Source organism: Balaenoptera musculus, chromosome 15 (assembly GCF_009873245.2).
Source record: "Balaenoptera musculus isolate JJ_BM4_2016_0621 chromosome 15, mBalMus1.pri.v3, whole genome shotgun sequence".
In the NCBI taxonomy this organism is placed as follows: Eukaryota; Metazoa; Chordata; class Mammalia; order Artiodactyla; family Balaenopteridae; genus Balaenoptera; species Balaenoptera musculus.
Genome location: NC_045799.1, coordinates 29849418 through 29873716, shown reverse-complemented (window position 1 = coordinate 29873716; position 24299 = coordinate 29849418). Strand labels below are relative to the sequence as shown.

Below are 24299 nucleotides of genomic sequence, written 5' to 3'. Positions count from 1 at the left end.
CCTTGCAACGTGTTCCCATGCTTATATATAATTGTGCATTTGTAATGTTGTATTTTTCTTCTTAAAGGGCCACCCTCCAGGGCTTCCCTCGTGGCGCAGTGGTTGAGAATCTGCCTGCCAATGCAGGGGACACGGGTTCGAGTCCCGGTCTGGGAAGATCCCATATGCCGCGGAGCAACTAGGCCCGTGAGCCACAATTACTGAGCCTGCGCGTCTGGAGCCTGTGCTCCGCAACAAGAGAGGCCGCGATAATGAGAGGCCCGCGCACCGCGATGAAGAGTGGCCCCCGCTTGCCGCAACTAGAGAAAGCCCTCGCACAGAAACGAAGACCCAACACACCCATAAATAATAAATAAATTTTTTTAAAAAAGTAGAGGAATTTAAACAAAAACTCCTAAAGAAACTCAACATTTAAAAAAAAAAAAAAAAAAAAAAAGGGCCACCCTCCAATTGTATAAGCTTAAGACCGCCCCCCCGCCCCCAAACCTAAATCTTCCCTTAGGATCTGGAGTTGGGTAGGAACAGTTAGGTAGGCCACATACTCAGTCCCATAATACGCTGTTTTTCATTGGCCCTGCCTGACTCATCCTCCACCATTTCTTCACCCCAAAAAACATCTGCCACAGCCTTCAGAACCCTTCTCCCTAATTAGCCAACTTCCTCGTATTCTCAACATTTCTTTTAAAGGTTTCTCTCATCTCCAACCTTAACTGAAACCTGGATGACACCTGTTATGGACTGACTGTTTATGTCCCTTTGAAATTCATATGTTGGAGCCCTAACTTCCAATGTGACTCTATTTGGAGACAGGGCCTGTGAGGAAGTGATAAACGTTAAATGAGGTCATAAGGATGGTGCCCTGATTTGCTAGGGCTGTGCCATTAGAAGAGGAAGAGATACCAGAGCTCTCTCCACCATGTGAGGACACAGCAAGAAGGCAGCCATCTGCAAGCCAGGAAGAAAGTCCTCATGTTACCACATTGAACTTGGGTTTGCTCTCCTGATATGCAGCAAAGCAAATCTACTGACATTGGATTGTGGTGATGGAAAGTACAGCCTTTATTTGCAGGGCGCCAAGCAAGGAGAATGGGTAGTTAATGCTCAAAAGACCCAAACTCCTCGATGTTTTTTAGGGAAGTGTTTTTAAAGGCAACATTAGGGTTAAGGGTTGCGGGGTACATGATCAGCTCATGGAAAGTCTTCTGTGGTTGGTGGTGAGGTAACAGGGTGGTGTTTTGGGAATCTAATCATTAATCTTCTGGCTCCAAACAGTCTAAGGTCTTTGTGTTTGTGGTCAGCAGTTTCTATCCAGTGGGGTTCTGATTTCTGTAAAACAACTCAAGGATATGTGTCAGATTGTATTTTTACCCCTTGAGGAGGAACTAAGGGTCCTGTGACTCTATTTTATGGCTGAACTATTGTTTAAGCTATTATTACTTTTCTTGCTTGACTGATTTTCCTTTATTCTCTGTATTCCCTCACTTCTCTAATTAGTAACTGCTTGAGTCTGCTCTTTGGAATGCGGGGAAGGCCTAGGAGACTAAAGCCTTTTTTTTTTTTTTTTTACAAACTAGAACTGGGGGACCCGGAGGGGTCTGCCACTGGGAAGGCTCTGCAGGCTTCTGCTCGGTTTCACTCACCAGAACCTGAATTGGCTAGCGCCTTGATCTTGGACTTCCCAGCCTCCAGCACTGTAAGAAAATAAATCTCTTTGTTTAAGCCACCCAGTCTTTGGTATTTTCTTATGGCAGCCTGAGCAGACTAAAGCAACACCCTAGGACACCCTTTCTCCTAAGGCTCTTTCCAGAAGTTATTGTTTATTTTCTTTCACCCCATGGCATGTAAGTATTTGGAATTTGATTTTGCCCTACTTTCAAGCTAATAGGTTTACCTGTTACTGTTTCATGGATGCTGGCAGAAGACATGAGATTCCTGGATCAGAGACAGAGAACTTTATTACTCAAAGCAAAGCAAGTAGCAAAAGCATCATGCTTGCATCAGTTCCTCTTGCCCCCACTCCCAAGTCCCATAGGGGCAGTGTGAAGGAGCCCTGTGGGTGCTCTGCATACAAGTGGGTTTGTGTTGCATCTGAGCAACAGGAGAATGGGGGACCCACCTCTTTTATAGAAGGCAATAAACAAGCTCTTTGTGCTGGAGAAAGAAATTACTTTATTCCTTAAGGTTGCTGTCTGCACACACAACCCTGAGAAATAGTGCAGGCAGAGTGGTCAGGACCTTATATTCTTGGCATGCCATGTAAAAATGTGCAGTGATGCACAGGGCCTATGGTGTCCAAATTCTTTCAACAATTGGCCCTACACATTCTTGGCTGAACTTAACAATTCACATGAATATGCCACTCCATTCGCCACTCTGTTTAATCTGATCAAATAGAGGCTGAGACCAAATCTGCTCAATCTGTCTCATACACAATTTAATTAAGGCTACTATCAATAGAACTTCAAGAAGCAAGATGAGGCTAACCTGAAGTGTTGGCTTCAACCATGCCACCCAGGGTCCCAGATTCAGTCATCTGTAAATCCCAAGGGGATCAGTAGGTCTTATTTCAGACAGCCAGGATATAGTCTAAACCCAGGTTATTATCCACTAAAATTCTCACAAGTGAATTTTATACTAATCTGCTGATCTTTGGTGTCATTGCCAATAATTATAGGAGGCATTAGATGGGCCAAAAAGTACTCCCCATCCCTGATGGAGAGACATTCCATGGCCCACATACAAACACACACCCCAATAGGTTACGTGTCATTCCAGTTTAAGATTTGTTGTTAAATCTGATTTGCATCACCATGTGGTTAAGCCACATGGGCAGTGTCACCAAATAGTTGCAAGCTTAGTTGCCATGTAGGAAGCAAGGCCACTCAGGTGACAGGAAAATTGTGTGCATTTGTACCAGTCAGATTGAAACAAGGTTGTGCTGGATGGCTGCATGGTGTGTTTGTACTACCAGCACAGGGAAGGAGGTTCCATATTCAAGAGCTGCCACTGATGGCAAAGGGCACAGCCAAATTGTTTCAGACCAGCCATGCCCACATGAGTTTCCTGTTTCCATAGCATGTGGACAGGATGACAAACCTAGAGGGAAGGGATCAGGTTGCCAGCTGAAACTTGGCTCATGTGAACTAGGTGATGGTGTTGCTAGGCTGCACTGCTGGATCTAGGGGACAAAGAGAACACTAATCGTCCCCCCTCCCTGTACCTGCTGGCACCTAAGATGTCTTCTTGGCAGTCTTCCATAGCCACGGAAGCAGTGTATCCCACGCCAGTACCCATATCTTCACCTTTTCCCCAGTATTTCCCTACTCATACCCTGACCTTTTATCTGGAGGGGCCAGGTGTGAGGGGAGCAAAATTTACAGAGACCCCTTATATTGATATATCCCACCTTGGCCTGTGTAGGCCAGTGTAGGGGGACTTGGCAAGCAGTATATTCAACCAAGTGGTCATTACATTTATGATTCAGGATCACATAACCCACCAAGAGAATCTAGGTGGCTAAACCAGAATTAAGTTTGAACTCCCTAGGCCCCCTTTTGCTAATCTGACACCTGGAGGGTATACCACCTTGGTTAGCCTGGGATTGTTGTTAGGGAGAAAAAAGAAGCACCATGCCCAGGAATAGTCAGAATCCCAAATCTTCCTCCACCCTTTTTGTCCTGATCATTAACGAGGAAATGGCTGAGAGGAGATGATCCTTGTCTGGGGATGGCTGCATTCAGTGACCACACTGCCTCACTGAGGTGTGTGGACAAAAGGAGATGAGGGAAGTAGTCAGAAGTTTTTGAGTTTATTTTTGAGGAGACCATTCCAGTGCTCAATAATTCAGGGTGCCAGCAGGTGGTAGGGAGTATGGCACGGCCATCAGATACCTTGACTATTGGTCCCTGGTTGGGTGGCTTTTGCAACGAAGGGTGCATCATTGTCAGGCTGTAGATGATCTGAAAAGCCAAAAACTTGACATGGCTTAGTTACAAGGGCCACAATGGTGGTGGCCAGAGTCTCCTGGTCAGACTAGAATAGCAACACTGTAACTTGAAAATGTGCCCCGGAGCAGTGAGGCACCAACGACAGTCCAAAGAAGGGGTCAAAGGTCTGGGGTAGTCAATCATCCAGGAGTAGGTGGCAGCAATGCACTGTGCAATGTAGCCTCTTTACTATAAGACAAACAGCTCCACTTTTGGGAAGTGTCACAAGTCTGGTAGGTAGTGGTGGCTTCTGCATCAGAAACATACAGTTCTTTACTTTGTGCCCCATCCATGATGGTGGATGTGTTGCTGCGTCTGGTGCAACGATGGATCCAGGCAGTGATGGTTGTTGTATGGGTAGTACAGGCTGGATCAACAGCTTGATTTAAGTTGGTCTTATTAAAGAAGGGCCCTTACCACGGGCATCTCCATGGGAGACCCAGGTTGTCTGATTGGTAGCTGAATTTGTTTCCACAGTTTGCAGCTCCAAAGAAGAATGCCTTTAATTTGCCAGTCTTGCAGACAAGACAGCTAGGCCGTTGGCAACAGCACAAAAGTCAGTAAAAATGTCCTAAGTTTCTTCAGGGGAGGTATTGGCCAGGACTATACCTTGAGTTCTGCCCATTGAGCAGAATGACCATGCCTGCTTTTGATTCTGCATAGCTGATACTGAGGTTGAATATGGACATTGCTGGTGTGCTTGAAAACCAGGCAGGAACTTAGGGGATCCTCTGTGAACTGAGGGCCCCATTGAGCTAGCAGTTATGCTTCAGGTGATGAAGAGAGGAATAAAGTTTTCCCCATAGGGATTGCTGCCACCCTTTCATGTAAAACCCAGGTAATGTTAGAGCTAGGTCAGGTGTGCTCTTGAATACAGTAAGTCCACTACATACGAACCTTCAAGTTGCAAACTTCCAAAGATGCGAACGTGTGTTCCCATGTCCAATCATGTAAGTTAGTTCACGCATCTGGTGTACATTGTCACATGCGTGCATCCTCTACACAAGTGGTTGTGCTTTGTGTACTTTACTGTACAGTATTGTATAGAGTACGGTAGTATAGTATTTTTATTTCAAGCCCAGGATGTCCAGAAGCAAGAGTAAAAGCAGTGGTGATGTAGCTGGTACTGCTAAGGAGTGCCAAGTGATAAAGATGGAAACAAAAGTGAAAATAATTGAGAGAGTGGAGCGAGGCAAAAAGATGGTAGACATCTCTTATTCTTATAACATGAATCATTCAACCATTGGCATGATTCTAAAGAACTAGGACAAGATCATGGGGCATGTGAAGTCTGCTGTGCCAATTATGTCAACAATAATATCGAGGAAGCATGGAAAAGTGATGGAAGAGGCGGAGAAACTTCTCAGTGTGTGGACACAGGATCAGCATCAGTGTCAAGTCCCACTCAGCTTAATGCTGATTTAAGAGAAAGCTAAAAGGCTTTATGAAGACTTGAAGAAGAAACACAGCGAAGAATCAGAGGGTGCAACTTTTAATGCCAGCCATGGTTGGTTTCATTGGTTCAAGGCTAGAGCCAACCTTCAGAACGTAAAAGTAAGTGGCAAGGCAGTGAGTGCAGATATGGTAGCTGCCTGGGAATTTCCTGAAACACTTCCAGAAATTATTGATGAAGGCACATATTTACCCGAGTAGGTTTTTAATGTGGATGAGACAGGACTGTACTGGAAAAGGATGTCAGACCGAAGTTACATCAGTAAGGAGGAAAAGTTGATGCCAGGTTATAAAGCAGCAAAGGATAGGCTAACTCTGTTGTTTGGTGGCAATGCTTCTGGTGATGTTAAACTGAAGCCTCTCTTAGTTTATCATTCAGAGAACCCAAGAGCCCTTAAAAACATAGCCAAGGGTTACACTTCCTGTTGTATGGAAGAGTAACCCCAAAGCCTGTGTTACACAGGCCATTTTCCAGGACTGGTTTTTCCACCACTTTATCCCAGAGGTAGAGAAATATTGCTTGGAGAAGGACATCCATTCAACATTCTTTTGCTGCTTGACAGTGCTCCAGGCCACCCCCCATTCATGGACGACTTTCATCCCAATGTCAAAGTAGTGCATCTGCCACCGAATACCATGTCGCTTATCCAACCTATGGACCAGGGAGTTATAGCGACTTTCAAGAAATATTATTTACGTCACACTTTTTGTCAGGCAGTAAAGGTGAGTGACGAATCAGGAACAACTTTGTGACAATTTTGGAAGGACTATAACATCTACAAGACCATAAAAAACATTGACTTTGCTTGGCGTGAGGTTACGGCTGTCACCATGAATGGGGTTTGGAAGAAACTTTGCCCACAGTTTGTTCATGATTTTCATGGATTTGAGAAGTTGGATGAAGAGTCCAAAGAAGTCTTCAGCAACTTAGTGACCCTCAGCGAGAAGCTGGAGCTAGTCCTGCAAGAGGACGACTTCATTGAACTCCTTGCTGTGCAACATGAGGAGCTTACTAATGAAGACCTTTTAGAATTGGAGGCCCAGAGAAAGCATGAAGAGAGACAAGAGGAAGAAGAAGTAACTGAAGGACTGAAGAGATTCACGATGCGGGAAATGGCAAGGGGATTTTCTTTATTTGAGGAGACACTGGTAGTTTTCGAGGCACAGAACCCAAATGTAGAATGGTACACGAAGTTTGCAGGAGCCATTCAGAATGCAATCAGTGTTACTGTGTCATCTATAATGAGAAAAAAAAAAAAAAAAGACCTGCTACCCAGACATCATTGGATCGTTTTTTCAAGAGGGTAGATAGAATTGAATCCAGCAAGAAACCAGAACCTGTGCCATCAACGTCAGGCATGAGTGAAATTGCAGCTTGCCCTCCATCTCTTATTGCTAACGATCCTTCAACTCTACCATCTCCCACCTCCTCTCCCTCCTCCAGTCAGTAACTCTTCTTGCCTGTTCACTCGATGCCAGCCCCTGTATTCCAGCTGTTGTACTATACTACTGGACTTTTCAAGGTACTGTACTGTAAGATTAAAAATGTTTTCTCTACTTTTTGTGTTTGTTTTTTATGTATTATTTGTGTGAAAAGTATTATAAACCTATTGCAGTACAGTACTATATAGCCAATTGTGTTAGTTGGGTATCTAGGCTAACTTTGTTGGACTTATGAACACATTGGACTTATGAACACGCTCTCGGAATGGAACTCATTCATATGTAGGGGACTTACTGTATAGTACTTCTATTTGACTAGCAAGGCCTTTTGTGTTCTTCCCTGGATAGCCACCAAATCCAAGTTTACCCATCCCCAAATGGGAATGTCAGGTTGAAGAGTCACAGGACTTCTATGGGTCAGTAAGTAAGAAATTAGCAGGTTCCAAAAGGAATGTACTTGGTGACTGTGTCCAAAAGGTGATGCTGTTGTGTGGGAAACTGGCCTCCTCTGAGTAATCGCAACCAATGAGTCTATTTCTTCCCATTTCCCTTTCTCTTCTTGGAAGCCTATAGGGTTTCTCCTGGACTGTCTTGGAGGATTCAGGAATCACCTCTCTACATACAGCAGTCCCTGAATGAGCGAATCCCCTCTGACACTTATGGGCATTCACAGTACAAACCTGTACCAACATCAATACCAATTATACTTCCAGCAGTGGCAGCTCCAACAACAGTACACTGAATTGACCCAAAGGACCCACCATAGGGCCAATTTAATTTCCTGTCCCCACTTCAAACTTTGCTCATAGCCCATCAATTGAAACACTTTTTTTTCTTCCAGTTTTATTGAGATATAATTGACATTCAGCACTGTATAAGTTTAAGGTGTATAGCACAATGCTCACATACATCGTGAAATGATTATCACAGTAAGTTTAGTGAGTATCCTTCATTTCATAGAGATGCAAAATTAAAGAAATAGAAAATATTTTTTTCCTTGTGATAATTCTTAGAATTTATTCTCTTTCATATATAACATACAGCAGTGTTAATTATATTTATTGTGTTGTGCATTACGTCCCTAGTATTTATCTTATGGCTGGAAGTTTGTACCTTTTGACTACCTTCATCCAATTCCCCTTCTATACCACCCCGTCCCGTAACCACAAATCTGATCTCTATTTCTATGGATTTGTTTGTTTGTTTTTGAAGTATAAGTGACCTACAACACTATGTGAGTTCCTGTTACACAACATAGTGATTTGATATTTCTATAACATTTCAAAATGATCACCAATATAAAGTCTAGTTACAATAAAGTCTACTTACAATATGTTAGCTTACAGACATAAAAACCTTACAGAGGTTTTTTTTTTTTTTCTTTTGATTCTCTGGAAGTTTTAATTTGTTCTGTCAATGAAACTCACACAGCATAAGGACTTAGGCCCTCAGGCTAGGCAAGACATCATGGCCCTTGGAAGAAGCACCAAGGCTGCCTGCAAGAGACGGTAAGATGGACTCTTGGTGGGAAAGGAATGAGCTACACAGATGAACCAAGGGAAAGTTTTAGGGGTCAGGGCCCAAGTGAAAAGGGGGATGAGGATGGACTGCCCTAGCCTTAACCTAGTGCTTAAAAAGAAAAAATACCCTTCCCTTCAATTATTAGGGAGAGGTATGAGGGAGGCGGTTCTTATTGCTTGCCCCTCCATGGACCTATAGGATCTGAGAGCAGGGGAGAAGAATGCAAGCAGGCTGGTAGGAGAACCAGAGTGAGAAGTCACACAGTTCCCTGGGTGGATGAGTCAAACCCTGGGCTTGGACTTCAGCCCCAAGGGCCAGAACAGCATCTCTTTCTTCTGAAGAGGTCAAGTCGCCTGAACTCACAGAATTAGGAATGTCAGATTTCCAGCCCCTCCCGATCCATGGTTGTTGGGATTCCCTTGTGTCTGAAAAGCCTTGGAGCAGTAAAGAAAAGTTTCTCTCCAGGAATTTCTTTCCCAGTCAGTAAGCAGCCAACTCTCCTGGCAGAAATGTCCTTTCTGCCCAATCTGCCCACAGGAGGGTGGGAATGTGGCTAGCCCTCAGGAAGTGTCCCAGAGGCTCATACGGCCCAGGATGGAGAATGTGCACCTTCTTCAGAGGCTCAGAACTTCCACTTGTCCACCTCCAGCTCTTCCAGGTTTGTTACCAGGCCAAAGATTCCACTGTGATCCTGAGACTGGCTGCCTTCAAAATTGGTGATGGGGGTGACAGGACAAAGCAACTCAGGTAAAGCCCCTGAGGCACGTCGCTTGATCTGCTTGAAGAAAGAATGGTTCAGGAGGGTGCTGGCACTTGGTCTTACATCTGGGCTGTGCTGAAGGCACTGCCCCACAAAGTGGGGGAAGTGGGGTGAGAAGGTGCGGTAATTGATAGGGGTGGGACGGTGAGTTGCTATTGGAGGTCCTGGGGGTGCTGGTGGTCAGGCTATCACTCAGGCCAGAGTTGGCCACTGAGCGTGAGATGCTCATGGTCAGCTCCTGGGCAGGGATGGTGCTGGTGTACAGCAGGCAGGGCACAATGCCATTCAGCTTCTCCAGTAACATCTGGGTGGCAGGCATATCCTTAAAGGGGACATGGCTATTGGCCAGTTCACAGGCTGTGATTCCCACACTGTAGATGTCAAACTTGGTATCATAACCCTGAAGATTCTGCTGGAGGACCTCTGGGCTGAGCCAGGGCAGAACCTTGATAATGTACTTGGTAAAGTCGTGGACCACACGCTGCTGCTGCCCATGGCTGATCATGCTGAGGTTGCTGCTTAAACTGGACAGGTAGACCTTCCCATCTGTGGAGATCAGAACGTAGGTGCCTGTCTTTGACACTCCTGTGCATATATCCCATGTGGTGGATGTAGTCCAGGGCCTTGAGCACCCCCTGCAGGATGTAAGCAATTCCCAGCTCATTCATGCTGTCCATGAAGTGTGTACAGATGAGGTCCTTTGCAGAGCCATATGCCATGAATGATGTGATAACCCACAGCTCATTGTCTGTAATAAAGGTGGCTTGATATGGCAGGATATTGGGATGGCTGAAGATCTTAGAGACATGGAGCTCCCCTTGCAAGTATGTCACCAGCTCATTGGAACAAGCTTCTAGGTTAATCCTTCATACAGTCACATACTCTCCCATTGGTTTGTACCTTGCTAGATTCACTGTCATCAGGTCCTCGAATCCTTTGCCTGTAACGGTGAGTAGCTCATAACACCCTTCCTCCGGCAGAAAGCTACTCATGATCTCCTGTTTAGAGAAGCATGCTATTGACTCTGAGCTTGCCTCATTGGCCTCCAAATGGTTCCAAATCTCTTAAGCCCTCAACAATGAACTTTTCCGAGACCAAATGGCTAATTCACTCTATTTACTTACAAGAAAAGACATGAGTTCCTAACATGTAGACCTACTTTAATTTCAAAAATTTAAACCCAGCTCCACCTCCTTGGTTTAAGGCTGTACCGACGCCAGGCCGATTGCTGGGAGGCCAGAGTTATTGACAATATTCCCCATACTGTACATTTCATACCACTGACTCATTTATTTTGCAACTGGAAGTTTGTACCTCTTAATCTCCCTCACCTATTTCTTTCCTGCCTCCACCCCTCTCCCTTCTGGCAACCGTTTGTCCTCTGTATCTATGACTCTGTTTCTGGATTCCACATATAAGTGAATTCATACAGTATTTGTCTTTCTCTGTCTGACAATTTCACTTAGCATAATACCCTCTAGGTCCATACATGTTGTTGCAAATGGCAAGATTTCATTCTTTTTTATGGCTGAGTAATATTCCATTTATTATATATACCACATCTTCTTTATCCACTCATCTAAGTGGACACTTAGGTTGCTTCTATATCTTGGCTATTGTAAATAATGCTGCAACGAACATAGGGGGACATATATCTTTTTGAACTAGTGTTTTTATTTCTTTGAGATAAATATCCAGGAATGGAATTGCTGGTTTATATGGTAGTTCTATTTTTAATTTTTTGAGGACTCTCCATAGTGTTTCCATAGTGGCTGCACCACCACCAACAGCGTACAAGTGTTCCCTTTTCTCTGCATCCTCGCCAACACTTGTTATTTATTGTCTTTTTGATAACAGCCATTCTGATGAGTGTGATGTGATATCTCATTGTGGTTTTTATTTTTTTTCATAAATTTATTTATTTTATATTTTATTTTTGGCTGCATTGCGTCTTCGTTGCTGTGCTCAGGCTTTTTCTAGTTCCGGCGAGTGGGGGCTACTCTGTGTTGAGTGCACAGGCTTCTCACTGCAGTGGCTTCTCCTGGTGTGGAGCATGGGCTCTAGGCACGTAAGCTTCAGTAGTTGCAGCTGCAGTCTCAGTAGTTGTGGCTCACAGGCTCCAGAGCACAGGTTAAGTAGTTGTGGCGCATGGGCTTAGTTGCTCTGCAGCATGTTGGATCTTCCCGGTCCAGGGCTCGAACCCGCATCCCCTGCATTGGCAGGCAGATTCTTAACCACTGCTCCATCAGGGAAGTCCCTACCATACTGTTTTGATGACTGTAGCTTTTCTTTCTCAAGATTGTTTTGGCTATCTGGGGTCTTTTGCGTTTTCATACAAATTTTAGAATTATTTTTTCTAGTTCTATGAGAAATGTCATTGGTATTTTGTCAGGAATTACATTGAATCTGTAGATTGCATTGGGTAATATGGTCATTTTAACAATATTAATTCTTCCAATCCATGGACACGGTGTATCTTTCCATCTGTTTGTGTAGTCTTCAATTTCTTTCATCAGTGATTTATAGTTTTCTGAGTACAGGTCTTTTACCTCCTTAGTCAGAAGTATTCCTAGGTATTTTATTCTTTTTGGTGTAATTGTAAATGGGCTTGTTTTATTAATTTCCCTCTTGCTGACAGTTCATTTTTAGCGTATAGAAATGCAACAGATTTCTGAAATTGGGTGATATTTTTACCTTATGGGAAAACAGACCAAGGCGTTTAATGTGTGTGGATCAGGAGCTACTGCAACAGCTTCAGGAGATCATGGTATTCCAGAAGGGAGAGCAGGGAGTGCTGGGTGGCAGGGGAGGCTAGCTCATGGCAGGGGGGCAGGCAGCTGGAAGACTTTCATTTTCTCTTGGCCTCTGCCTTCAGGGTTGGAGTGCCACTGCCTCCTCCCTCATGAACCTCCAGCATCAGTCCAGAGAGAACCTAAGCCCAGGAACATTTTGCCCCCAGTCCACACTGCATCCCTGGGTGCCTTCAGCCACCCCTGCCTGCATCCATCCACAGGACTGGGTAAGATGCTGACATGGACATTGGGTCCTACAGAGCTGTAAGCGTTTGAGATCCTCAGCTCCATGAAGTTCCCAGCATACTCTGCTTTTTCATCAAAGCGGCTGAGGGTGGAGTGTGGATGGCAGAGAGGGATAGGGAGCACAGAGACAAAGAGCGGGTCTGTGCCAGTAAGCAAAGCTTTGTGTTTGTTCACTTTGGGTTTGAATGCCATCTGTGGGGCCCAATCAAATAAACTTGTAATGTTTTTGGCTTATCTAAAGCTCTATTTCAAACATCCTGGCTGATGCCATTTATTTCAGCTTTGGGGACCCTTTGATTCAGCAGCCTCATCCACATTGACTTTTGGGTGGGGCTGTGCAGCTTGCTGCCCCATTGTCATAACATCCTTCCTCCTCCTGCATGGGGGAGAGTGAGCAGGAACCAAAGCACCATTCAGGTGGCTTGTTTCAATCCTGCCTCTCACTGCTTAGCCTTGTTAAAAGGTAGGACAATGTGAGACCCTCACTCTAGCCACCCTTACCCTGCCGCCCACCATTTGGGTGAGAGGATTCACTAACATGTGCCAGGGAGTCTTTTCATATCCCCTGATCTGGTCCACAGGGTCCTTTGTCCTTCCTATTCCAGATAGCCATATCTCTGTCAGCACCCTATCCTCATTGCCAAAACTGTCAGGGTCTGGCATTTGAATTTACCCTGCTGATAAGTGAATAGTTAGCCTCTTACTGTTTCATAGATGCTGGCCAAGATGAGGCTCTAGTGACAGAGACAAAGGACTTTATTATGCACGGCACATTAAGCAGCATAAGCATAATGTTTACATTGGCTCCCTTGCCCCCCAAGTCCCACAGGGGCAGCATGGAGGCCCCCAGTAGATGCCATGCATACAATGGGTTTGTGTTGCATCTGAGGAACACTGAGTTTGGGGAACCCACGTGTTTTATAGCAGGAAACAAGCAAGCCTGCTTTTTGTCCGAGAGGGAGGTATTACTTCATCCCTCAAGGTTACTCACTACAAACACAAGCCTGAGAAATGGCAAAGAGCAGTTAGGACCCTGTATCCTTGGTATACCCAGGAAGACTGTGCAGGGACACCAGGGCTCATGGCCGGTTGCCTCTCCTAGTAGTTCCTACTCCATGTCCGTTTCCAGGCCATGCTTGTCTCTTTTTTAAAAGCTCCACTTCTCAGTCCTGATCAGCAGTTTCTGCTGCCCTTCTCTAGTCTGCCCAGACTGGATCACGGCAGCAGAAACAAAGAAAAGAGAAACTCAAGCTTTTTTTTTTTCCCCCCCCACACCGTGGCACGTGGGATCTTAGTTCCCCTACCAGGGATCATACCCACACCCTCTGCATTGGAAGCACGGAGTCTTAACCACTGGACCTCCAGGGAAGTCCCCCCAAGCTCTTTTAAGATCACAGATGCAAAAGACTTAAATAGATCTTAGCAGATCAAATACAGCAGTATACTTAAAGAATAATATACCATAACCAAGCTTTTCTAACATATAAGGATGGCTCAGCATTAAAGTTTATCAATATGTATTAACAGACTCAAGGATAAATTTCATTCATTCATTTAGCAGATACATATTGGCCCAGGGTTGACAAAAATGACAAAATTCCAGCCCTCAATGAACTTACATTCAAGTGAGAGACACAGACAAAAAACAAAGAAACAAATACATAATATGACATCTAGTAGTGACTGGTAAAACTGAGAGAATAAAGCTCCAGTGAAGTGATAGATATCAGCAGTTTCACATGGTTTCACCTAATATATATGTGGGAATTTAATATTTGACAAAAGTAGAAATTCTTATCTGGAGAAACAGATAAATGATACTGGGGCAATTAGCTAAACTTTCAGAAAAAATAAACGTAGGTATTTATATTTCACCTTTTATAAAACTACATTTCAGATAAATTAATGACCTAAACCAGAGAAACACACAAGACCATAATAGCATTAGAAAAAATATTGGAGAATATGCTTATCACCTTAAGGTACAGGAGGCCTTCTGAAATGAAAGCTACAGCATTGAAGACAAAAACTGACACATTTCTTTCTGTATCATGTGGAAGGAGAGCAGAAGCAGTGTGTGCAACTGGCAGGAAGTGTCATTAAAGGGCTGGGGGCCTCTGCTCTCCTTCTTCCCTGTCCTCCTTCTTGCTGGGTGGAATACATAAATGGTGGCTGGAGCTGGAATAACTGTCTTGAATCAACTTGGGAATGAAGACCTTGCAAGGTGGACCAACAGAATAATGAAGTCTGAGCCTCTGACAGGATGGAGGCCAATCCAGCCCTGAACCAACTATCAATGAACTCTTATGTGTGCAAGAAATAAACCCCTTTCTTGTTTGGGTTGTGGTTATGTTGTGCACTATCACTTTGCACCTGAATCTAATCCTAACTGATACACCTTCTCAGCCCTAGGTGAAAGATCATGATTGTTTGTGTAAGCCACTGGTTCTCAACTCTGGGTGACTTTTACAGTCATCCAGGGAGCTTTTAAAGAACACCAGTATCTCACCCCAGACCAATTACATCAACACCTCTCGTGGTAGGGTCCAGATATGGGTATTCTTAAAAAGCTCCCCTATGAGTCTAATACGCAGTCAGACTATGAAGAATTGGTTTAAGCCAATAAGGACAAACTTCTTCCCCTCCTTCCCAGTCTCCCTTGTAGTAGGAGAGCTCATGGACCTAGTTCTGGCCTGTGATACCTAAGTGGAAATCCGCTGAGATTGTTTCTGGGACAGTGTTTACATTTCTGATAAAAAGGAGCATATGTGGCTGTGACTGTTCTTTCTCCCCCTTTCTAGCTTTGAATCCAGAAGTGATGTCCAGAGCCACAGCAACCATATATGGTGAGTATGAGGCACCAAGGATGAGGATACTAGACAATATACTAAGGCTGGCAGAGTGAAAAGTTAGAGAGCCTGGATCTCAGGGTGCATCACCACACAACTAAACCAATCCCAGTAACTCCTTACGTTCAGAAAAGAAGGGAAAAAACCCAACAACCCTTATTTGTTTAATGAGTTTTCTGTTTATTGTAGCAGATCACATTCATAACAGAAACATATACAGGTGTTTTGGATGCACTTTGTAACATTTATCATGTGTACAAAAAAAAATTGTACAGGAATGTACACAGCAACATCGCTGGTAATAGCCCAGACTAGAAATCACCTAAGAATCCACTGACGTGAGAAAAGCTCAATAAATTTAGTAAATTCACATTATAGAATACTATGTAGCAAAATAAAACAATAAGTCTGCTCATTTTCTAAAACATGGTATCTTAGATCTCTAAGACATGGTGCTGAGGGAGAAACGTAAATTATAAGACAGTAAGTATATAGAGTATGAAACCATTTATTCTGAAGCACACACCCATACACTAAAAGTAATACTATATATTATTCCGTGCGTGTAAGGAGGCATGCTTGCATATGGAAAACGTTTCGGGGGAGACAGCTAGCTGCCTATGGGGACAGGGCAAAAGGATTGGGGCTGTGGCTGGGGTGGTAAGAAACTTTGGCCTTATTTATAATTTATAAATTTTTAAAAAAGGAATGTAATCATTTACCTACTGTCCAATTAAAAATACCCAAGCAAAATTTTACATTGAAATTAACAAGAAAAAAGAAGTTCTACTTTTGGGGGACTCTTCCCACTGAAATCACGTTTCTCATTCTCTGCCATCTCTGACCTCTTGGTCTCTTCTGTTCATCAAGAGCAGACCCCAGCTCCTGGATCCTAGCCTTTCTCCTGCCTCTGCCATGCCACTATCTTAGGTGACTCGCACGGGGACACAGATGACCCAATGTAGGTCTGAGTCCTCTCTGCAGAGGTCTCCTCGAGCTCTCTTCGGGATCCACTCCCATAGTCCCATCTGGGACTCCTCTATCACTGGCATCTGCTCCATTTCCGAAACGGCTGGTGGAGACATCCTCCTTTCCTTCCATCTTACTTGCTCAGTGACTCCCACGAGCACTACTCTGACTATTTTGGGATCTTTGATACTTTTCTCACCTGTCTATCCATTAGATCTCTTCTGACTGTCTTCACTTCCCTCCCGATCCCATTTTGCCAACACCCTCAACTCTCTTGTACCTCTCTCTGGCAAAATACATCTTTAGATGAACCCAAGTATTGGCTTTCTCCATGAAATCACACATAATCATATCATGGTAAATTCATGGTCACCATTCCAACAGTGTCCTTAGTATTGCTCATTAATCCCTCTCCATTTCTCTCAGCTCTAGAACTTAAACCAATCTTACTCACTGCTCCTTACTGTACCTCATCTCCTCAAACATGCCTGCTCTCCTCACTGGGTCCCAGTGCACCATGGCCATTCTCACCTCCACAGAATAGTAGCTGCCTTCCCCAGTTCTTTTTTGCCAGCTGGTGCATCCAGTCCCCCAACTGCTTCTGATCTTGGTCATTAACTGCTCACAGCTAACCCCTTCTCTGGGAGGGTTGTCCATGGTCAGTGGAGCCTCCAAGAGCCAGAGATGCCTGGAAGATTAGCCCACACAGGGCTGAAGCAGAGTTATTAAGCCTTGCCTCAAACTGGGACAACCCTGAGACATCATTCCTGCTCCAGGGCTCCCCAGAACAAGCTGAGGTAGACTCCAGCTGAGGCTACATCTTGCTGAGCTCCATCCCCTGCCCTCTTCTTAGGAAAGGATTCTAAATGCATAAACCAAAACAAATAGGATTACAAATAAAACTCATTACACTGATAATAATAATAATAATAATAATAATAATAATAATAATAATGCAACCTTGTAATACAGTGCTATGTGTGCTGCTTTATTAGTGCATTAAATAACAAAATCTAGCATTAGGTCAAATAATGTCAAAGTAGAGATCAGAGTAAACGATATTTCAGGATATCTGCCACAACTGAAATGCGGTATGAATTATAATTTCTATTAGTGACAAAGTCAAGGGTACTAAAGGTAGCACTACAATTTCACTCTACATTCATAATGATAGGAAATACTAAATTTCAGTTAGAGTTTAGTGAGAATAAAGATGTGATTTTCTTTGATTTTCCCCTTCCAAGTTCACGGTACTGATTTCTATTCATGGACACCTGGAGCTCTGGTTAGGACCCCATTCTGGAGAATTTATAGGCCTAGGAAACTGACATTCAATTCATCCAGCCTCATACTGAACACTCATATATGCTTCATAACAATTAGAAGGGAGAAGATGGTTTAACCTCCCTCACCTGCCCAAGAGTCTGGTTAAGGAACTTTACAAGGGTCCTGACTGAACTTCCCTATTCTCAGGTAGTATCAGCGAGAGATGCCTTAATAGGGACACGAAGTCCAGGAGAGCTCACCAAACTCACCAAACTCACCAGAAGAACACAATGGCCTTAGACAGTGATGGTCACATTTCCTTGGCCTGAATCAACTGGCATCCTTCATCAATTCCTTTCACCCTTTTGACAGCCACATGGCGTTATACCAATTAGCAGATGTTGTTTGTCAGGCTGGGCTCAGATCTGTGCAGAATTTAGGAATGGAAATAATGTTGTAGTTGCCCTCAAGAAAATTAACATTTTCTGGGATGAAAATTAGATTATCAGAAATTAGACCAAGACGGCACTCTCTTCTTTCCCACCCTAAATTTCCTAAAGTAACAGAAAACATAGTTTTTAAAAAGTGTAAATCTCCCACTTCTTCTCCATTAGAAAGAGTAACATTTGGAAGAGAAAAATGGTGGTGGATGGCAATAGCAGTGTAGAACTGGGAACTAGGGAGTCTAAGAAGGCAAGATGGTGTGAATGTTCTCTGGTTTTGATTCTGGAGATGGAGGAGTATGTCATATTAACATTATACATTGATAAATTATTCAATTAGCTACAATATTAACAGCTTTTTCAGGTGTTCAAGCACTTTTCATGTGTTCAGGTTTCTTATGCATTTATTATCTAATTTAAATCTTTTCACCCAACAGTAGAGAATGCCCTTGCCTAAAGGAATGCAGAAAAGAGACACAAAGCTTGTGCTTGATCCCCAAGATTAGAACCACTGCATTCTTTCCCTTGGGCTGGGAGAATGCTCTGCACCTTTTTGGATGGATTAGGTATACAAATCACCTAGTTAGTGGTTCGTAAATTTGTGTGTATCACCTGGGGGAGCCTGTTAGACATGCATTTTCTGGGGCCTCAATCCTGAGATTTGGATTCAGCAAGTCTGGGGTGACACTCATAAGTCTGCACTTTTAACAAGTGCCCCTGGTCCACTTTTGTCATCTATTTTAGGCATGTCGTTTGTAAACAGCATGTGACTGGAAATTTAAAAATAGGTCTGAAATTCCCTTTTAGTCACACTTACAAGCTTGAAGTAATTTCTGTCTCCAATTACGATCCTGCTCAGAGTTCAGGCCTAGGATACACTATTAGGGAAACAACTGTCAGAGCAAAGAACAAGCCCACCTAGGAAAAAACAACAAGGAAACTTGATTAATACAGAGTAACCGGGCAGGCTAGGAGACTGAAGAAGCCAGACACACACACCTCCTCCCATGGATTGTGTGGCGTTCATTAATGCCTTTAGTGTCGGACATACGATTGTTCAGTGAGAATTGATTAAAAGAATAACAAATACGTGGACACACAAACATTAAGACAGATTCTCCAGTATTGTTTTTCAACTTATTAAACTCGTTTGATAAAATGAAACCTCATATTCGCCTTTAATGTTATTTTGAAGTTTCAACATAAATGCGGCGTCTGAAAATAAAGCAATAGACAAAGCGGCGCTGTGCAGCATCAGGGTCCAAGGGAAGTGGTGAGTAGAAGTGGATGAACGCGGAGGAAGAGGAACGGGTCGGAGGTTTCGGTTGGAGAAAATGAGCGTACCTCCCAGCATTCGTGACGGACCGGAAATAGGGGCGGTGAGCCTCGCCGGCTTCCGGCGTCATTTCGCCGCGACTTCCTGTGGAGAACATGGCGGCCCTCGGCGGTGTCCGCTGGGTGACCCGAGTGAGGCCCGGGGCATGCTGCGGCAGGCGGGAGGGCGGCGGGTTTGTACCGGGCTCAGTGAAGTATTCGGGGCCTGAGGCTCCCAGATCCGACCTCAAAGGCTTATGTGACTGTCGTAGGCGCTGGTCGCCGCCCCGAATCCCAGGGCATGGAGGAGCCTGTGTACCTCGGCCGTAGCGCAAGCCTCCTCGCGGAGCCAGGTAAGTGCAAGTCCGGCTCCGGTCTCGCCCACGCCCCTGACCCGTCCTCTCCTGGCCTACCCCAGGACTCCTGCCCCAGCCCCAGCTCTAGCTCTGCTGACCCTGCTCGCAGGGCGAGGACGTGAGGGTGGAGGGCGCCTTTCCCGTGACTATGCTACCGGGAGACGGCGTGGGGCCTGAACTGATGCACGCTGTCAAGGAGGTGTTCAAGGTGAGTGGCCTGGGGGAGTCAGCCAGCAGGGGCGATGGCCTGGGTTGGAAAGGACTTACTCGATTCTGACCCTGCGATTTTTGACACCTGCTCCTGAAGGCTGCCTCTGTCCCAGTGGAGTTCCAGGAGCATCACCTGAGCGAGGTGCAGAATATGGCATCTGAGGAGAAGCTGGAGCAGGTGCTGAGTTCTATGAAGGAGAACAAGGTGGCCATCATTGGTATGTGTGCCTCCTTGCTACCCCACCCATGTTAGTTAAAATCAAACGAATAAGTGTTCATTAACCTTCCCTCAGCACACACATAATACATTAACTCTACCGAGCTCCCGCCACTGATTGGTGGCCATCAGTGGGAATCCAGTTGGAAACCCAGGAGTTGAGAGATCGTGTGCCTCTCATGCTGTCTATGCAGGAAGGCTCCATGAGTTTGTAGTCTGTCATGGTGCTACATTATGGGTCATCAAGTCTTGTTAACTGTGTTTCTAGAATGCCGTTTCTAGCTGCCTCTTTTCTTTTGTCTTCCCTTTTGCTTCCCTACTGTAATCGCCTCATTAGATTTTTTGGCTTTCAGTTCTGCCCCTACAGTCCATCCTCTACAGCTCTTCTCTTGGAAAAACCAGCATGACTTTCAGGCCCAGCCTTAGTGTAGGAGAGTAAGCTGTTTATGAGCTGACCCTCAGCTTTTCTGCCTTTGTTTCTACAACACTTGTTGTGTGCTTTGGTCACACCAGACTATATTAGTTTCCAAATACGTGTACTGTCTTGACTTTTCCTGTTCCTTCTGCCACAGTGTTCTCCTTTTGGTGCCACCTGTCAGAATCTTCCTCACTCACTGTATTAGTTTCCTAGGGCTGCCATAACAAATTACCACAAACCTGGTGGCTTAAAATAACAGAAATGTATTCTCTCCCAGTTCTGGAGGCCAGAATCCTGAAATTAAGGTGTTGGCAGAGCTCCTTCTGAAGACTTGGGTAGAATCCTTCCTTGCCTCTTCCAGCTGCTGGTGGCTCCTGGCAGCTGCTGGCATTCCTCGGTGTTTCTTGGCTTGTAGATGCATCAGTTCAGTCTCTGCCTCTGTCTTTATATGGTTTTCTCTACTCTGTGTCTGTGTATCTGTTTCTCCTTCTTTTCTTGTATAAGGACTTGTCATTGGGTTTAGGACCTACCTGGATCCAGTGTGATTCCGTCTCAAGATCCTTAACTTATTATATCTGCAGACACTGTTTTCCCAAATAAGGTCACATTTACAGGTTCTGGGGGTTAGGACATGGACATATCATTTGGGTGGTTCACTGTTCAACCTGGTACACTCACTCAACCTAAGGTCTGGCTGAAGTGCCAGCTGTTCTATGATACTTCCTGATGTTACCAGAGGGAATTTCTTCTCTGTGCTCCTGTGCGTGTTGGTAATACCTCTCCCATGGTATTTATCATGTCTTTCATATTAACTGTCTTCCCCCAATGCATTGTTTGCCCCTTGAGGACAGGAATTTGTGTTGTGTTTTTTGGTTGATATCCCTAGTGCCTGACACATGATACTCAATAAGTGCTGGTTGAGAAGATGTCAAATACATAGTCATAGAAACATCAAGAAAGGTCACAGATCCCCTAGGTTGTTTCTCAACCTATTAAACCCAGGCTCCTTTTTTTAAAATTTTAATTAATTAATTAATTAATTAATTTATTTATTTATTCATTCATTCATTCATTCATTTATGCCGCACTGGGTCTTAGTTGCGGCACACAGGATCTTTAGTTGCGGCATGCGTGTGGGATCTAGTTCCCCGACCAGGGATCGAACCCAGGCCCCCTGCATTGGGAGTGCAGAGTCTTACCCACTGGACCACCAGGGAAGTCCCGAAACCCAGGCTCTTTGATGACATGAGAAAATTCTTTTCTGTCCTTTTAGGTCATTTTGAAGTTTCAACATAAATTAAATTTGGTGACTAGAAATGAAACAGTGGGTAAAATGTTTCTGGTTTTAACTACATTATTTTCCTTTGCCCCTTGCCTCCAGAGGCATTTAAGTGTCACTTATTTGGGAGTGGGAGATGGGAGTCTGGGGGGGATCATTGAGGGGATTGGACACCAATCTGGGTTCCCTTGGGCTTGGCCTGTGCCTACCCCCCCCCCCACCTCAACTTTGTTTATGCAGGAAAGATCCACACCCCGATGGAGTATAAGGGGGAACTAGCCTCCTACGATATGCGGCTGAGGTAGGTGGTGGGAGGACATGGGTGAGTGGGGTACTGGGGCACCAGGCACAGTGCTCATGGCTCTGCCCCATCCCCAGGCGTAAGTTGGACTTGTTTGCCAACGTAGTCCATGTGAAGTCACTTCCTGGGTACAAGACTCGACACAACAATCTAGATTTGGTGATTATTCGAGAGCAGACAGAAGGGGAGTACAGTTCTCTGGAACACGAGGTGAGGCCCTAGAAATCGCGGAGGGCAGGGGTGAACTGGGGAGAGAGGCACAGCTCCTTCCCTTTTTTCTAGTGTCACCCAGCTGCTTCTGTCTTATGCAGAGTGCGAGGGGCGTGATTGAGTGCCTGAAGATTGTCACTCGAACCAAATCTCAGCGGATCGCAAAGTTCGCCTTTGACTATGCCACTAAGAAGGGGCGGGGCAAGGTCACAGCTGTCCACAAGGCCAATATCATGTGAGGGACATGGCTTTGCATGGGGTAGGTTCCTGGGAAGGTAGCTCCCTGCACTCTATCGGCTGAATGTTCCCTTTGGCCCATGGACAGGAAACTGGGGGATGGGTTGTTCCTGCAGTGCTGTGAGGAAGTTGCTGAACTGTACCCCAAGATCAAGTTTGAGACAATGATCATAGACAACTGCTGCATGCAGGTGAGGCCCTCCCGGTGTCTCCATTCTCAGTGCTGAGAAAGGCAGGGAATAGGATTTACGTCTTTCCTCCATGCCCACATTTTGCCCCCAGCTGGTGCAGAATCCTTACCAGTTTGATGTGCTGGTGATGCCCAACCTCTATGGGAACATTATTGACAATCTGGCTGCTGGCCTGGTTGGGGGAGCTGGTGTGGTCCCTGGTGAGAGCTACAGTGCAGAGTATGCAGTCTTTGAGACGGTGAGTGAAGTCACCACCTCCCTCAGCCCTCTCTGTGCCCTTCTTCTGACCTCAGGTCCCCTTGATAGCTCTCCCCCAGTGCATCCCCCTCCTAAGTGACCCTGGCCTGCTCCTGTCCCCCCCTTACATCTCAGTGTTCCTGGCCTGACCTTTCATCCTAATGCCCTTCCCTGACCTCAGCTTCTGCAGAATGTCTGCTCCCAATGACTCTGGCCTGCTCCTCTTTCCACAGGGTGCCCGGCATCCATTTGCCCAGGCAGTGGGCAGGAATATAGCCAACCCCACAGCCATGCTGTTGTCAGCTTCCAACATGCTGCGGCATCTCAAGTAGGTCACTGCCAGCCCGGGGAGGCAGCTGGCTGTTGTTCGGGGAGCACAGGTGGGGAAATCAGGGGGATGATATGGGGGCTATCTCAGTTTCTTTCTGTCCACATTGACAGTCTCGAGCATCACTCCAACACGATTGCAGATGCGGTGAAGAAGGTGATCAAAGTCGGCAAGGTGAGTTTAGAAAGGCTGTGGGGTTTAGGGTCTCGGCAGGACTTTCTGGGGAACCTGAGTTGGGGCGTCCTTTCCCTCCAGGTCCCAAGAGCCTCTGCTCTGCTTTTCCCCCAATCCTGTCAGGGCTGTTCATTTCCCTTCTCTTGGCTGTTTCATCCTCTTGATCTCCTTTGCCTCCTAGTTCCCATCTGCTATTCCCTCTTTCCTGCTCCATCCATTGGCTCTTTAATTGGCCATCTTAATGGAGAACTTGCAGCTTCCTAAGGGGAGATGGAGGAGCAGAGGGAGATAGCTGGCAGGATGAGGCACCAGTGTCACTTTCTCCACACCTGGAAGCCCATCCTCATCTGCCATTCCCCTGCCGACATCTGTGCTTCCACCTGGTCTTCTCAATTTCCTCCAAGGCATCCTTCTCCTGTCTCCAATCTGCATTTCCCTTCTCACTCATGCTCAGCTTCCCACCCTCGCCCAGGCCACAGCAGAGCTGGAACAGTGGCTCTGGCCCTCAAGACAGGAACGGACGGGTCCATGCTCTTCCAAACCTGGCCGCCTCCTTGCATCTCTGCTGCATTGTCTTCTTTTTCTGGCCTTGTCACCCTCTTTGGATTCCATTTCCATCACATTGCCCTGCCTTCATGGGCTCTCTTTTCTTCCCCACGGGTGTTGCCGGTGGTGGCTGTAGGTGCGGACTCGAGACATGGGCGGCTACAGCACCACAACCGACTTCATCAAGTCTGTCATCGGCCACCTGCACCCCTATGGGGGCTAGAGCCCGTTATTCCCTCCAGCCTCACAAGGACCATACACCTCCCTTCAGTGCAGTGGACCAGAGAAGAGCCCTAAACCTGTAGACCATTATCACCTTCTGGGCAGAGCCTAGGTTGTCTGGGGCTGGCTTCCTTAGGGAACTTAGGTGGTGGGGGGTTAGGGATGGGGCCCAGGCCACAGAGGTGATGACAGTTCTCCACCACAGGTTCGAACTTCTCACATGGGTGGTTATGCCGCCTGCCAAGACTTCACTGAGGCGGTCATTGGTGCCCTGTCCAACCCATAGGTCCCACCATGTAAGGTGTCCAATAAAACATGATATGACATGACTC

At 45.5% G+C, this 24299-nt stretch overlaps 1 protein-coding gene and 1 pseudogene across 2 annotated transcripts; one reads left to right on the top strand and one right to left on the bottom strand.

The window, feature by feature from the left end:
* Nucleotides 1-9024: 9024 nt before the first annotated feature.
* On the bottom strand, nt 9025-10298 carry LOC118881688 (annotated as a pseudogene).
* An 8833-nt stretch (nt 10299-19131) lies between these two features.
* On the top strand, nt 19132-24296 carry IDH3B (isocitrate dehydrogenase (NAD(+)) 3 non-catalytic subunit beta). 2 transcript variants are annotated; one of them, XM_036825566.1, is made up of 12 exons: nt 19132-19194; nt 19314-19394; nt 19507-19605; nt 19705-19825; nt 21762-21822; nt 21900-22032; nt 22134-22267; nt 22358-22460; nt 22552-22698; nt 22931-23025; nt 23139-23199; nt 24173-24296. In XM_036825566.1, the coding sequence occupies exons 1-12, from the start codon at nt 19159-19161 to the stop codon at nt 24251-24253; spliced, it is 1152 nt and encodes a 383-aa protein (XP_036681461.1). In that variant the 5' UTR covers nt 19132-19158; the 3' UTR covers nt 24254-24296. The 2 variants fall into 2 exon arrangements, with proteins under 2 accessions (XP_036681461.1, XP_036681459.1); XM_036825564.1 differs by having other exon boundaries at nt 23882-24296.
* Nucleotides 24297-24299: the final 3 nt, after the last annotated feature.